This window comes from Triticum aestivum, chromosome 3D (genome assembly GCF_018294505.1).
Source record: "Triticum aestivum cultivar Chinese Spring chromosome 3D, IWGSC CS RefSeq v2.1, whole genome shotgun sequence".
NCBI lineage: Eukaryota > Viridiplantae > Streptophyta > Magnoliopsida > Poales > Poaceae > Triticum > Triticum aestivum.
This window is the reverse complement of record NC_057802.1, coordinates 429,446,989-429,462,597: the sequence shown is the minus strand read 5'-3', so window position 1 is coordinate 429,462,597 and position 15,609 is coordinate 429,446,989. Positions and strand designations below refer to the sequence as shown.

The 15,609-nt window shown below is 41.0% G+C and overlaps 2 protein-coding genes across 2 annotated transcripts; one reads left to right on the top strand and one right to left on the bottom strand.

Moving 5' to 3' along the window:
* Positions 1-3,926: 3,926 nt before the first annotated feature.
* Positions 3,927-6,674, top strand: LOC123074846 (1-aminocyclopropane-1-carboxylate oxidase homolog 1-like). Its single transcript, XM_044497581.1, has 3 exons — positions 3,927-4,462; positions 5,381-5,702; positions 6,422-6,674. The coding sequence occupies exons 1-3, from the start codon at positions 3,927-3,929 to the stop codon at positions 6,626-6,628; spliced, it is 1,065 nt and encodes a 354-aa protein (XP_044353516.1). The 3' UTR covers positions 6,629-6,674.
* A 1,673-nt stretch (positions 6,675-8,347) lies between these two features.
* Positions 8,348-13,118, bottom strand: LOC123079384 (external alternative NAD(P)H-ubiquinone oxidoreductase B3, mitochondrial). The gene is made up of 10 exons (XM_044502153.1): positions 12,878-13,118; positions 11,526-11,787; positions 11,148-11,354; positions 10,503-10,753; positions 10,114-10,330; positions 9,934-10,038; positions 9,324-9,578; positions 9,089-9,210; positions 8,733-8,852; positions 8,348-8,635 (listed from the first exon to the last, which is right to left on the bottom strand). The coding sequence occupies exons 1-10, from the start codon at positions 12,970-12,972 to the stop codon at positions 8,548-8,550; spliced, it is 1,722 nt and encodes a 573-aa protein (XP_044358088.1). The 5' UTR covers positions 12,973-13,118; the 3' UTR covers positions 8,348-8,547.
* Between the last annotated feature and the right edge of the window lie 2,491 nt (positions 13,119-15,609).

Here is a 15,609-nt window from a genome sequence, read left to right as displayed (position 1 = left end):
AAGTATTTCTTTTCGATGAAAGAGTCTTTCAATCATTTTTATTTTTGTTGTTCAGAAAAACATGAATATATATTTAATTTGAGAAGGTATTTTTTTTCTAATTTGTTAGAATATTTTTTAAATGGAATCATTTTTATGGTGACTAACATTTGAAGTATTATATTTCATTTGTAATAGCTTTTGTGAGATCATCAAACTATGATGCATCCTAAACATAATTTTAAAAATGATTAACATGGAAAATTATAGCATATTTAAAATCTACTCATTTTTCTGAAAAAATTTCATATATAACATGTTAGATTTGAAGTTAGGATTTGACAGATATCATTATTTTTAAAATATTTGAATATGAAAAAAGAAATTAAACAAAGAGAAAAAGCATGTTAGGTCGAGCAGCGGTCATGTGGTGCAGCCACAAAAAAAGAAACAAATCATATATAACATGTTAGATTTGAAGTTAGGATTTGACAGATATCATTATTTTTAAAACATTTGAATATGAAAAAAGAAATTAAACAAAGAGAAAAAGCATGTTAGGTCGAGCAGCGGTCATGTGATGCAGCCACAAAAAAAGAAACAAAAAGAAGAGGGAGCAGGGATCAAACCTGGGTCTACATCATGCAGGACAAAAGCTCCAACCAACTGGGTAGGCACATATGCTTGCAATATATGAGAGTGTTACTTTATATGAACCAAACACAAGGCGAATGCGGATGCAGCCGCAGCGAAACGTTTTTCTCACTTACCGGTGGCATAGTGGGTAATTAGTGCGAACTTTGGGGACAATTTTCCTGATGGACGATCAGAAACACTATTTGCTTTATTATTAGGGATATGCTTTGTAAAGAGGCTCCTCATCATTTATATCGCTTGGCCGTGCACTTTGTTATGATGTTGCTTTATATATAAAGCGGGACGAAAGTGTGTTTCGAGACTCTTTCTGGCTTTAGTGCTTCAATGTTTTGATATAACAAACACTCTACTAAAAGAAATAGATGTGTTCGGACCTCTTTGACAAAGAAAATGTACTAATATCACGAAGATACCATTACATCTAGTCTCTGCTATAACGAAATGTCATAAAGACATTACAGATACACACGGCCAAAAAACAAAAAGAAGAACAAAAAAACAAAAGGTCCCACTACAGTGATCAATTCCTTGCAACTGCAGCACGAACCACCACCAAAACAACACCTGAAATCCAAATTCTCCAAAAACAACGCCTTCGGGAAGGAAACAGTGCACAATCGTCATCCAATCTTAGATCTTAGGTTTTCGCCCTGGAGAAAAGTCGTGCTCTCAAAAATAATGCCTTCAAAGATCCCCCAAATCCACGCACCTTCGCCGCCACGGGGAATCACCGACGTCACCCAAGGCGACGCCCTGGTCGCCACACTTGGTGGCGCTAGGGTTTCACCCCCGGTGACGCCCTGGAGTGCGACACGGGGGAACCTCCTGCGACGAACCTGGGCTCGGGACTTCGTGATCCACCGCTCCTAGGCACCGCCACAAGGAGCCGCCTCCAGACCTATCATCCCCGACGGAGGGGACGCCATCACGGCCATGTCCTCGGAGCCGCCGCTCCGGTATCGGACGACGCCCCCTACCGAAGCCGCCCTCCACGCCGCGCCGCCAGGAGAAGCACCCGAGGAACGAGGATGAGCAGCCGATCCGATCCGCCTCCATGCACTGGCCCTCCCAACCGCACCAAGGCCCCGCCATCCCCTTCACTGGTGGCGCACGGGATTTCCGGACGGCCTTCTCTAGGGACTACGAGGGGAGAAAGAGGATGAAGGAGGTGGTGACGGGTGGCGGCTAGGGTTTCTCCGCCGGTCTCCCTGGGGAAGGCGATGCGAGGGACCAATATGATGAACCCGGATCATGTTAGATTACTCTATGTGTTCGTACATAGCAAAGAGAGTGGGGAATAGGTGCATACAACCAAGATCCAAAATAAATATGTGAACATCTATGTGAGACACAAAATACATATGTGAATATCTTAGTGCCAACAATTTTAAATTTTTATTATTCTTCAAACAATTCCAGAAAATAGTCATAGAAGGGTCACATGAAAGTATATACGGTGTATGTGTAAGAAAAATACCCATCCATTTCATAAGGCATATAAATAAACATACAGTCCAAGTTTAAACCTTTGACCAGTAATATAAGCAACACTATATGGTTTGGGAATGTAAGAATAACTACATCGTATTGATTGCAAAATATATATATATTTATTCATTTATGCCATTTTACTATTAAAACCGTAGCTGATATTGTGAATTGGAAAATTTATATATTCATGTATACAATATATTTTGGGTCACACAAATCAAGAAAGAATTATGAATATCCCAAGTATGTATGGTCGTTGAGTTTATCGTAGTAATAATTGTGTAGAAGGAGCCTAATAGAGCGACGAACAAAAATCGAGTCAAAATTTATTTTGGAAAGAAGTGAGGGAGATGAGAGAGCGACAAATACAACCATAATTGAGAAATTTCATAGATCTAGAGTACATATGAATATTCCAATTATGTAACTATATACAATGTGTACATGCATTAGAAAAAGCATATCTGTTTCGAAATATAAGATACATCAAAAAACATGCGGTCAGTGTTTTGCAACTTTTGACCACTAGTATAAGAGCTCCTTCCCTTGCCCAAGCACATAACAACAACAAATCACCAACTGAAAAGATAAACGAAGAACATCAAGGATTCCACAGAGGCGATGCTTAGTGGTAGATATTGATGTCTACTATGCAACTTTATTCTTATAGACTCTGTTGGAGCGCAAAATTTTGTAGGACAGCAGGAAATTTCTCTCAGGTGGATGACCTAAGATTTATCAATGCATATCTCTTCATATGCTAGGTGGACCTGCAAACAGAATGAAGAAAAATTATTCAAAGTCTATAACCAGTATGGAGTTTTTGTATCCCCATGCCAGTGTACCCTCTATTTAGACCATTCAATTTACATCAAGATTCGTGATATCCTTATATAGAAATTTCTCTTTTTTATTTCTTCCAAACAAGAGATTTGAAATTTGACAAAGGTTCCTTCCATAGAAACAACTTAACTTATGCTATGATGCCCTCTTCTACACGTGAAATGGCAAGCCTTCCAGCTTGGCTCGCACAAGTTAATTTGGCGCCAAATTAAGCAAGCTACCTCGCACTGCACGTACGCGTGAGCGTGCTCTACTGTCAAAAGCCAAAAGGCGTGCAAACCAAAGTTTGATTAGCAGCGGAATCCGGCGGTGTTGCGGTGAGACCTGCTTCCTATTCTAGTTCCACCTATAAATGGGCAGAACAGCTAGAGCACCCGCAAACTTGTTCTTGCTTAAACAAACCATGGCACCAGTTGAGCATCATCATTGCCGCGAGAGTAATCCTTCTTTGTTGTTGGTGTTGTTTCTTCTCTGATGGTCTGTGTTGTGGAGCCGGTGTCATGTACTATGAACTCTTTCTCTCTTAATTAATGAATGGGGCAAATCTCTTGCCTCGGTTTCAAAAAAAATCATGCTATTCAGTGTACAACAGTTGTATCTCTAGCCACCAAAGGCCGGCTCGTTGTAGTGGAACGGAGCGTTTGGAAACTCAAGTTCCTCTTCTCTGGAGATGAGTCCCACCAGCTACGATGCCTCTTCTACACATCAAACGGCAAACGCTCCAGCTCGGCTCGCACAAGTTTAAGTTCGCGCCAAACTAAGCATAGCTACCTCGCACTGCACGAGCGCGTGAGCGTGCTCCGCTGCCAAAAGGCGTGCAAACCAAAGCTTGATCAGTAGCACAGGCCGTCGATGAGACCAACGTATCTTCAAAACCTGCTCCCGATTCCACCTACATATAAACGGGCAGAACACAGCGAGCACCTGCAAACTTGCTCTTGCTCAAACATTTAACCATGGCGCCAGTTGTGGATTACAGCCAGCGTGAGATGGAGATCAAAGCCTTCGACCAAAGCAAAGCCGGCGTCAAAGGGCTCGTCGACGCCGGCGTCACCAAGCTTCCCACCATGTTCATACACCCTCCAGAGAACCTCCTCGGCTCCTCACTCCCCGAAGACGACGAGCGTCTTCACAAGGTTCGCAGCCTTCGATTCCCCGTGATTGATCTCAGCGGGTTTGATTGCTCAGAGAGCCGGAAGGAGATCGTGGAGGAGATAAAGAAATCGGCCGGGTCATGGGGATTCTTTCAGCTGGTGGATCATGGGATTCCTCTTGGCGTCATCGAGGGAGTCCAGAGAGGTATCCGAGCTTTCCATGAGCTTCCTCAGGAGGAGAAGGCAAAGTGGTACTCGCGTGACTTTGCTCAGAAGGTTAACTTCTTCAGCTTTCATGGAGATTTCAAGGTGACGACCCCGGCCGACTGGAGAGATACCTTGTCTTGCAAGGTTCTTGAAGACCCTGCAAGCTTTGAAGCAATACCACAAATCTGCAGGTGATCTGTTATGTTTAAGTTAACACACTATTTTTTTAACTTTTAAATTAGTTTTCCCATGCTAGAAAAATAAAAAAAATAGTTCGTGAAAGTGAACCTCATTTATTTTTGGTAGAACATAATTACAAGTCATTAATCAACTTGGTTAGCTATTTCATTCTAAGTTCAGCATTTTCAAAAAGCGTTTTCTATTAGAATAACTTGTCCTTTAAAAATATAGAATAACTAGTCTTTGATATATGCAGGTGCACATACAACTAGTAAAATTGTACTAAATGTTACTCCCTCCGTCTCGTAATGTAAGACATTTTTTGACACTAGCGTAGTGTCAAAAAATGTCTTACATTATGGGACGGAGGGAGTAGTAAATATGAAATATTAGTGCACTTGGTTAACCATATCATCCTTTGTGTAAGAGGTCAGATTTTTTATTTCTCATTAGCCTATATAATAATAATATTTTTCTGGTTCAGCCATTATCAAAAACTATATTTTTGGTTAATTTATGATTTTATGCTCTATTCATAAATAAAATATTTATATTTAAAGAGTTTTTAATCTGTTTTTAGTAAATTTTAAGAGGGCTCACACGATTGTGCATAAGACCAGTCATGATGATTCGCGTATGAGTAGAGTTTGGACCTCTTCGACTCATGTCACTTTTATCTTCGGATATGATTCTAGTTGGTCTTCCTGTTGGGGATGATTCTTTGACTTCTATTTTTGATGAAGATGTAAATGACTTTAAATTTGGTTACTTTAGTATTAATATATCACTCCATTCTAGAGAAAAAAATGTAATTTCTTTCTAATATAATAGAGATCAATCTATAAAATTATTTTAAACTAAAGTGAAAGGTGCTTTTGTTTATAATAAAGATAAAGCGATCTTTTTTATAACATTGTGAAAGTGTACAGAGAAGAAGTGAGGAGGTACATGAAAGGCATCGATGGAGTTATGAGGAAGTTGTCTGAGTTATTATCAGAAGCTTTAGGTCTTGGAAGTGATTATCTAGCGACCACAAGATGCTTTAACGCAAGGTCAATGGCATGTCATTATTTCCCGATATGTCCAGAGCCACATTTGACCATGGGTGGGACCAAGCATACCGACCTTGGGTTTCTGACCTTGCTCCTCCAAGACAGTGTTGGTGGCCTTCAAGTTCTTCATCAAGATGTTTGGATTGATGTTCCTCCAGTCAAGGGTGCGTTGCTGGCAAATATGGGTGACATGATGCAGGTACCGTCACACTTTCACCTAACCAAATTGCTATGCTATGCATTAGTTATATTCATACATTAATTCATATGAAAAACATATTTAATTGTTTATTTACTTCTGATCATAAGTCAATTATCTTATCTTCTACTCCCTCTGTTCGGAATAATTTTTACTTACAATATTCTACTATAAATTATATTTAAAAATAATTTACTCTTATTCTTAGCCTACAATTATATCCTAATTTAAGCTAATATATAAATTATATATTTTCTGAGTACCTTCTTTTGTGAAACTTGGGTTTTTGTCTTTCTAATAGTAGTGATATAAGACTGAATACAATATATTTCCAAATCTTTCATTATCTCAAGTTCTAATCTTTAATTTTAAAATTATATTTAAATAGTGCATAAACTCTTAACTATTAGTAAATAGGGAAAAAACTATATGAAATGATGTTACCAATTGATATTGGACCAATCACATGCATATTTTTATTCTTATTGTTGATATTACTTTTTTCAAAATTGATTTTTATTTGTTATTAATGATTTATGGACGGTTTTGAAAGAATTTTAAATTTTAAGATTTTTTTATAAAGAATAGTTTTATTTTAAATAATTTCAAGACAAATTTGACATAACATTTTTTAATAAATTGATCATCGATGTTCATTGATCACTCTAATGGATTGTTTGAAATCAAATTTCTTATTCGTTCTTTTCACAATTGTGTAGATTATTACAAATGGGGAGTTCAAGAGCGTGGAGCACCGAGTTCTGCTCAGACCAACCGTACAACCACGTATCTCAATCGCATGCTTTTTGAGCACTGATGATCTTGATAGGCCATATGGACCAATAAAGGAGCTTTTATCAGATGATAATAGGCCCATCTTTGACCGAGTCATATTCCGGGAATACATGAAGAAGTATAAATTATAAGACATCAATGATGGTGAACTCTATATATTCCATCATCCTTAAAGAAATACGGAGTAGAAATAATTAGGTGGCTTTGGTTACGAGTTATTGTGCAATGTATCTCCTTTACCAGAATCGTTTTGGTGTATGATTTGTTGAATAATTTTTTTCACTTTGAGCGCTCGTTGTATGTTATCATCATTTGAGCGCTTATTTGTATGTTATCATGATTAACATGCAGGTCACGTGGTGTAGGGTCAGAAGTGTTGAGAATTAATTATATTAATTAATTAAAATTTAATCCCTACCTAATCATCAGCCGTCACCCGTTGCTTTTGGTGCTCGTAATGGGAGTATCATATCGTACCTAGTAGTATCATGTATGCGGACGCAGAGTTTCTGCACTCGAGCTCAAACAAGCTCGGGTGAACAGTAAAATCAAAACAAAATCGAAAAAAATTCAAAAAATTCCAATTTTTTTAAAGAAACATTGACAAAAGTTTTAAGTGCTTGCAAAAATTCGTCATAAAATCACATTCCTATAAAACGTGGCAAAAAAAAAACAAAATCGGTACTCTGAAAATGCTATTTTCAAAAGCATCTTGGAGCACTGATTTTTTTTTGCCACACCTTACATGAATGTGATATCATGATGATTTTTTGCACGCACTTAGAACTTTTGTCAATGTTTCTCCAAAAAAAATTGGAATATTTTTTTAAAAAATGAATTTTTTTCGATATTACTGTTCACCGAGCTCATTTGAGCTCGGGAGCAGAAAGGTACTTTCGCATGTATGCACCCTTGACTAGAATTAAATGAAAAAGGGAAATATCATATCACAATAAATACTGTACTAAAGGTCATTTATAAGATACTAATCTATGTTGCCTATTCGATCGTGCCCTTTTGGGTTGTATAAATAGTTGCACGTATCATTCAATAATGAGATCGCTGTCCGTTACTTTTGTATCTAAACACGTTATCGGCACTTTTCTCCACCGAGAGATTAGGCCACAAAACGATAAAATGATAGGCCGTCCCAAGAACGACAGCATTATTTGGGCCTACTCGTTATCAGTGGGATCAAGGATACTTTCAGCGTGCACGGCGTCGCCGGCATGGAACGAAGACATGGAAGAAAGAGCAGATGCCTCTCGACGGCGGCCTCCACAACCACAAAGAATGCTGCGAACATGCCATCAACAAATTGGCATCCAGACACACCGAGACGGCGTCGATCGCGGTGGCGCGAGGCGTGGGCACACGCGATGGCACAGCCAGCTGCGCAGCAACGGCGGCTGTACGCGACTGCAGCGGCATGACGAGCAAGGAGGCCACGCGAGAAGAGTTGCCTCCATCGGCACTGAGCACGAGCATGCACACTCCACGAAAAAGAACTGCATGCATTCATCCGTACAGGAAGTTGATCAGTAGAATGCTAATTTAGTTGTCGTATTGTGATCAAGAAGAATCAGCCGATGATTGATTATGCTCTGCGAGAATCACTTCATCAAATCGAAGCAGAACCAGGGCGATTGCTCCCTATTCACCGGCCGTGCCCTAAGTTTCATTTCACAATGACAATGTATCGTTCTAACAAAGAGGAATCCAGACTGTATTCTCATGAAAGAAGAGCAAATATTCGTAATGAATGAGATGCAAATAAGTCGTCCTCTGACCATCTCTACTAGGGACACCTGAACGATGCAGGTGTATTAAGACAAGACATAAAAAGGATATAAACCGTTGTTCGGCATATCGAACCAATAGCGTATCTGGTAGAACAAAATTTGCGAACAAAACCTTGCTAAGCTATTAGCGAACTGAGCTCTCAAAATTGTGGAACGAAACGAATGGTGCGGTGTGATGAAGGTAGCATCAGAGTCTAGCAGATCCTCAGATGGCAAAACAAGACGAACTACGCAATCCGTAGTTTAGTTTATAGGCTGCTGGAGTCCCTTCCAAAGAAGAAACGCCTTCCCCAGTCAGTCACAACTAGCATCCTTGTGCGCCAGCTGAATTGTTTGCTGTATTTGGTAAAGAGCAAATGACCATTAGAACCAGCATCCAATCAGTGCTTGAATCGGAGAAGGAACAAAGCATACTGGAGAGCCAGAGACTTACCTTGCATAGACAGAATACCACAGCCATTGAGTGCTGTGGCCAACATGTACCCAATCACCAGGCAGCTGCGCAGCAGTTTGCTCTCCACCCAGCGGAGCAAATTGGCCGAGATGCCTGTACCTGTACATGCGCAATTTGGGATGATCAATTATAGCTATGAAAATGGAACTCTTCTATTTCTATGACAACAAATCAATGACTCTTTGATTTGGGACGATCAGTGACATAGCTAAACTGCCAAACATATATCTACAGACCTTTACTGGCACTTGATGATAATATAAATCATATTTACATTTTATTAACCTTGCACAGCAAAAATGCAAGGTTTACTTTTCACCAGTCCAATATATTACCTGAAAGGTTTGAACCGATGACGCCCTGCGCCCCTAATCCTCAGAGGGCCTTCAGGATTTTCTTCACAAGTATTCATCCTATTGAAGCAATCTGCCAGGTAAGCTCCCTCTTGTGCAGCAACCTGATGCATGGAATAATCATTATTACATGCTTAGCATATCATCAACGCTGAAGTTGATTTGCCACTCTGCATGGTAGGCAATATTGAGTTCCTAAGTCATACACAGGAATTACCTGAGCTGTTGCTGGGAGCATCTTGACTTGCGAGTCCACTTGAGCAAGGGCTTTCTTGAATTCTTCAATGTTCAGTTCTTCTGTCTCCTTGTCTTTCAGTAGGTCATGGAAGCCCTTCATTTGGTTGGTTTTAAGATACAACTCCACCTGCGGGTACCTTTGATAGATGTCGCCAAGAACATTTTTTATGTTCTTTACAGACAAAGTGCCAGAATTATCCTTGTCTGCTACCCGGAAGATTGAATCAACATCTTCCTGTAATGAATAACAATCAAACACAGATGTCAGAAACCACTGAGATGCCAGAAAATCATGAAGTATAAACATGTATACTAGTTGGCATAGCACGGTATTTTTTTTGCTAAAACAAATGTAGAGCATTCTTCTTTAGGGGGACAGAAGAACGGTTATCAGCTAACAAGCTAAACTTTTCCACCTCAAGAGAGAAAGAAAGGATACTCATGTCGATTAAAGCATCATACCAACAGAAAGTATTCCCTAAAACTTAAAAGTGTTACTCCTATATAAAACTTCCAAGTTCCAACTTAAATGTTGAAATATCTGACATGGCAAACTAAAATGATACTTCGAAATTGATCAATGCACGTACCATCACTTTTCTTTGACTTATAGTTGCACAGTCACCAAGTGCATATACATTGTCACATCCAAGAACCCTAAGCCACTCATCAGTTGCTAGCACACGCCTGTTTCCCTACAAAAAATGTATTGAACATCTTAAATGTGAATAGTGAAATATGATTTGTTATGGATGCAGACCGAGATATACCTGACCAACTTGCTTCATGAAATCCATAATTATGGGACGGGTTCCAATTCCAGTGGACCAAACAGCGAGGCCGTAAGGAACAGCAATCTCTCCAGTTGTAGGATTACTCATGGTTATCGTCTTATCAGACACCTTCACGACCTTAAAATTTGTCTTCAAATCTATGCCTGTCCTCTTGAACTTATCCTCGGCAAAATGGGTGATTCTTTTGTCAAACCTGCATGAAACATGAATAAAGAAATTATCACCAGATCTAAGGTATCTGTAATATATGTGCTAGTGCTGCCAGGAAATTTCTACTCGGTTCAATATAAAAGAAATGACAAAATCAAAAGTGAATATTTTACAAATGCTACAGAAAAATACTGAAGATGTCTCAAGGGTCTTACATTGTAAGGATATGCTCTCCAGCTTCAATTACTGAAATATTCACATACTTCTTTACATCAGGATACAATTTTGCCAAGTCCTCATTGACAAAGTCATGCAACTCTGCAGCAAATTCTACCCCTGTTGGGCCACCACCAATAACAACAAAATGAACGTTCTTCTTCCGCTCTTCATCAGTAAGATTAGGAAGTGCAGCTCTTTCAAAACATTTCATGACACTCTTCCTAATCTTTTGAGCATCTTCTACTTCCTACACAATAACAGATATACCAAATTACAACAAATTGTACAAAATGTATATATAGCTGCTTTGCGATAGAATGTAACCTATAAAACACTTGCGCTCGAGGGTACGCACTCACAAGTAATGCACAGCAGCACACAAAACACAGTTAAGATGATGAAAGGACACAGCAAATAGATGCAAGCTGCTATCCTACTAAAGGGGACAAGGGCATAGTTTGTCAGTACGATTTGGGAAAAAATTGTCAACTGGAGTGTATTGCATTCAGTTGATGAATAAAGGTATGTTAAACAGAGCAGCACGCACAGTTATTTGATCAAGGTTTAGTTTGGGATAAATCAAAAAATAGAAGTGCAATTTTGTATCTATCTAATGACGGATAACACAGGTAGGTACTGACCTTCAGGAAATGGCAATTTTCAGCAACTCCTGGGGTGTTGAAAGTATTTGGTTTCGCTCCAACAGTTACAATAAGGTAATCATAATCCACAACAAACTCGCCATTGGCGTCAGCATTGGTCCCATCACCTGATTTGCAGTGGACCTTCTTGCTTGTTGGATCAATCTTGTAGCACTCTGCTTCCCAGAATCTGAATGCACCACCCCTCTGCAAAATAATACACAAATTTACCGTAACTAACTCTTCAGATATATCAATGGTATTGGTCAAAATGGTGCGATTTTACTTGCCTATAGGGTAGAACATACTAGGAAGATACAAAATGATGCAGAATAGATAAGTAAGACCCACATATGTGCTATACTATCAAAACAGTACCTTTCTCACAATATTGCGAATTGGCTCCACAATACTGCGTGCTTCAACCGTGCCACATGTCACACTCGGCAACAGAGGAGTGAACATAAAATAGTTGCGAGGTGATACCACATGGACATCATACAAAGAAGTGTCGATATTTCTCAAGAAACTTGCACCTGCCCAACCAGTTCCAAGTATAACCACTTTTTTCTTGCCCCCCGTTCCATCACTGATTTGAAGAACACGGTTATCCTGGCAAGCATAGCTTAAAGTGCCAGCTCTGCAATGAGGTTGAAGAAATAAAGTGTCAAGGGTTCTGATATAAATAATGTTCATAAACAAATAAGAGCTACTTTTAACATTTATGTGGCTTATAAGCTAAAGTTTTAGTTCATTTACCAATTAGTAACTTATATAACTATAAAAGAAGTAATTTACTATGGTAAAGATATCCCTTATTTGAGTAATAGGTTCCAGTGGTGACCCTGGTTTGCAGGTAAAAATGGACGGACGAACTAGATTGTGCAACACAGCACTACAACATCAAATTGGTTTAAAACCTTACTTTATTTTTACTGCAGTATTAATAGACTAACCATACTGTACTCCAACATTACTGAAATCACGTTTTCAGGTAAATCTTAGTATTCTGCTACCTCACTGTATCCACATGGGCAACAGTAGTTAGGATTGTATAGTTATAGCTAATACCCAACTCCACTTGTTACGAACAAATGTAAAGACATGATCGCCTTATACACCATGCAAGGCATATTGTGTGTGTTGGCCTCAGTATCTTCAGCACTAAATAAATATTGTGATGATGTAGTAGGTTTCTACTTGAAAATCACAGAATTTCCGAATGCCAAGAACGACTTAACGAACCCAGCTTGAAATTCCAGGCAGGAGACGGAAATGGAAGGATCTTGCAAGTGACGACATAATTAATCCGTCACGAACACAACGCACGCGACAGACAATTAGATCCATTTATTTACTGGCTCTACAAAGTATAGATGGATCTACAAGTAATATTATCAACTGACGAGGGCAAAAGCGAAACATCATCTATAGTGCAGTAACGAAGTTGCTGGTCATCACCGGAGCAATTCGTCAATTAGACAAATCAATCAGCCCGCTTAAATCTGCGGTTCGGAGCCTTTCCGCGGAACTACAGATTAAGAAAATCTCAGCAAGCACCAAAAGGTGGCAAATTTCGCCGAACCAGCAAAAGGGCGGGCCGCACAGCTAGCGCGCACAATGCACGGCGACGACGCGCCGCGCGTACGGATCGATCGAACAAGCGAACACGAGCAATGTATTAAAACATGAGGAGGCGGTGGGAGAGGGAGAGGAGACGGCGCACGCACCCTACGGTGAGGACGACGAGCCTCTCCTGCCAGCGCGGCGTCCGGCGCACGGCCTCGAGGGCGCGGCGCACCAGCGAAGCTCCCCCCGTCGACATTGGCGCTGCGTCGTGGGCGTCGATCTGCGTGGGAGCGGGGCGGCGGTGCGGTGGGGGGCGGGATACCAAGGCGAGGAGGGGAGCGGGGTTCGCTCGCTTCCGAACACGCGGCGGCGGACGAGGGAGACGAGACGGGACGTGCCTCCTCTCTCGCTTGCCTAATTATAGCAGCGGAGCCAAGTAACCAACCGATGGTTCGTGGCCGGCGATTTTGCGCCCCGGCCCTCCGCGCAGGAAATGAGTCGCGCCTCACACGGTCAGCGGCGAATGTTGCGGGGGGGCCTCAGGGGCACGGTTTGAAATACTGGATACCACGGGTGCGGATCTGCGAGAGGGCCGCGGTACAGCTCGCGCCGCGCTTGCTTTCCTTTCTGCTCGGTCGCAGTTGGCACGTTCGCACGCCGCGGGGCTTGCGATCGGACGGCGCGGCGGTGCCGAACCACGTACGTGGACGGCCCGATGTTCGCGTTTGGTGGAGAGGTCTTTGGCTTGGGACACAAGAAAGAAAGAGGTAAAGAGGGCAGGGAGGGTACAGGCGAGCAGCGGGGAGATATTTTCGGCAAGGGTTCAGACGGGCGGAGGGGAAGGGGGCGTAGCTTGCGGCGGCCCAGCTGTACAGCGCCTAGGGTTATTATTTTTCTTCTCTATTGCCTTGGCTTTGGGTCTTGGGAAAAATCTCATGTTTCGCTTTTAAGGCAACATTCGTTAGCGCAATATTCTTTTACCTTATTAGACATAATCGTTAAAATATTACTAGGATGTAGCAACTCTTCGTATAATAAAAACAGAAATTTACTGTGAAATCTTCCTATATATTGGGACCGAGATTCTCTACTTATAAGTTGCCTATAAATATAATTTTGGGTGGACCAATTTGTTTGTGGGACACATGGGTCAGACACCATAAAGTCACGTGATTTATAAGTTAGAGAAACCCTAGCTATTTTTTCAATAATAGTAACAAGAAAAATGTGTGTGCACGACATACTGAACCTCGTCATCCATGGGTGTGGCGGCGAGCATTGTGTTGGTGTGATATTCGACCACTGAAACGTCTCATATGGCTTGCAAATCTATACTTCCTCAACTTTTTCCCATTTGTAGTAGTCGGCGACATCACTAGGGTCAGCAAGTTAGTTGATGCACCAATAACAGAATCATTGACTCAACTCCCCTAACGTGTTGCAAGGTGCAGTTGGGTCATTGATAGATGGGCCAATCTGCTCCCGGATCCACATGTCGATGCCTCAACCACATCCTGCCGTCAAGAGATCCCCATCCCCCAGTTGGCGCCTCACCGCCGATGCTTACTTCTTCTGGAGGTCAGGTAAGAAAGGGACGGTGGTGGGTGGTGGAATGCTCTTGGAACCGTTTCACTTGAGTGAGGCGGGGAAAAAGCGGAATTTCCATGTTAGGGGTGACTAGCAAACATGATCGTGCGTTGCAACAGGAATAAAGAAATATCTCAATGGTACTTTGTGTTGTGAGCATGCATGTAAAGCTAATTAGTAACACACCATTATCTCTGTTGAAAACTTGGAATGTTCGTGCAATTAGTCAAAAGTACATTACATTTAACAAACTAAATATAGATCTTTACTTTGTTTGAAACTGAAAATGATAATGATAAGACAACCAGGGGCCAATGCTAAGCATCACCCACTCCCTTTAAGCAACTAAGAACACAAAAAAGAAATCTGAAGGAGAATGTGTTCGCTTTATCCAATTCATGCAGAATGATTAACTAAGTAAGCCTATGACCAATGCCAAAAGCTCTCATTAAACCTATAACTTAGATACTCAAAATATAAGCCTTTTGGTTTAGAAGTCAACATTAAGTTTCTAAGCATGTTAAAATATGGAAGATGACTCAAGCTCCAAAATTATGAACCTCTTGGTTTAGAAGTCAACATTAAGTTTTTAATCATCTTAAAATATGGAAGATGACAAATGCTCCAACACACGACTGGACAATTGAAAGTTCAAATGTTTCTAGGCAACATTACTGAACAAGCACAAATTGCATGTGCACTGCATAATTGGTCGAATGTACAAACCATCAGGAAGCAAGCACTCACCGGTGGTCGGAGTCAGTAGGCACACCTCGCCGTCCGTTGGACGGTTTCCAACGTCATCCATCATAGGTACAACATCCACATCATCGGTATCCTTCCACCTGAAGTATGTTATCGCAGACCCTATACGCCAAGTATTATCTGACATATTGCATGAACCCACAAAGGGCTCCACCCATGAAGGGTCCATGAAAAAGAAACCTTGTCTATGTCATCACGGTCTTACTCCCACAAAGGACTAGCCTCGCTCGGGGTAGATCTTCATGAAGTAGGTGATCTACTTGCCCTTACAAACTCTTCCGTTCAACTCCACGAGCTTGGAGGCTCCCAAGTGACACCTTACCAATTTAGGAGACACCACTCTTCAAAAGGTAATAGATGTTGTTGTTGATGATGAACTCCCTGCTCTTGCGCTTCAAAAGATAGTCTCCTCGACACTCAAACACTCTATCTCGTGGTTTTGTCACGCCAGATGTCCTCATGAAAGGACTAAGTTGTGAGGTCATCGCAACTAGGTGGTAGCTTGAATGGGGTTGGTCGGAATCGAGAGACTCAAATTTTA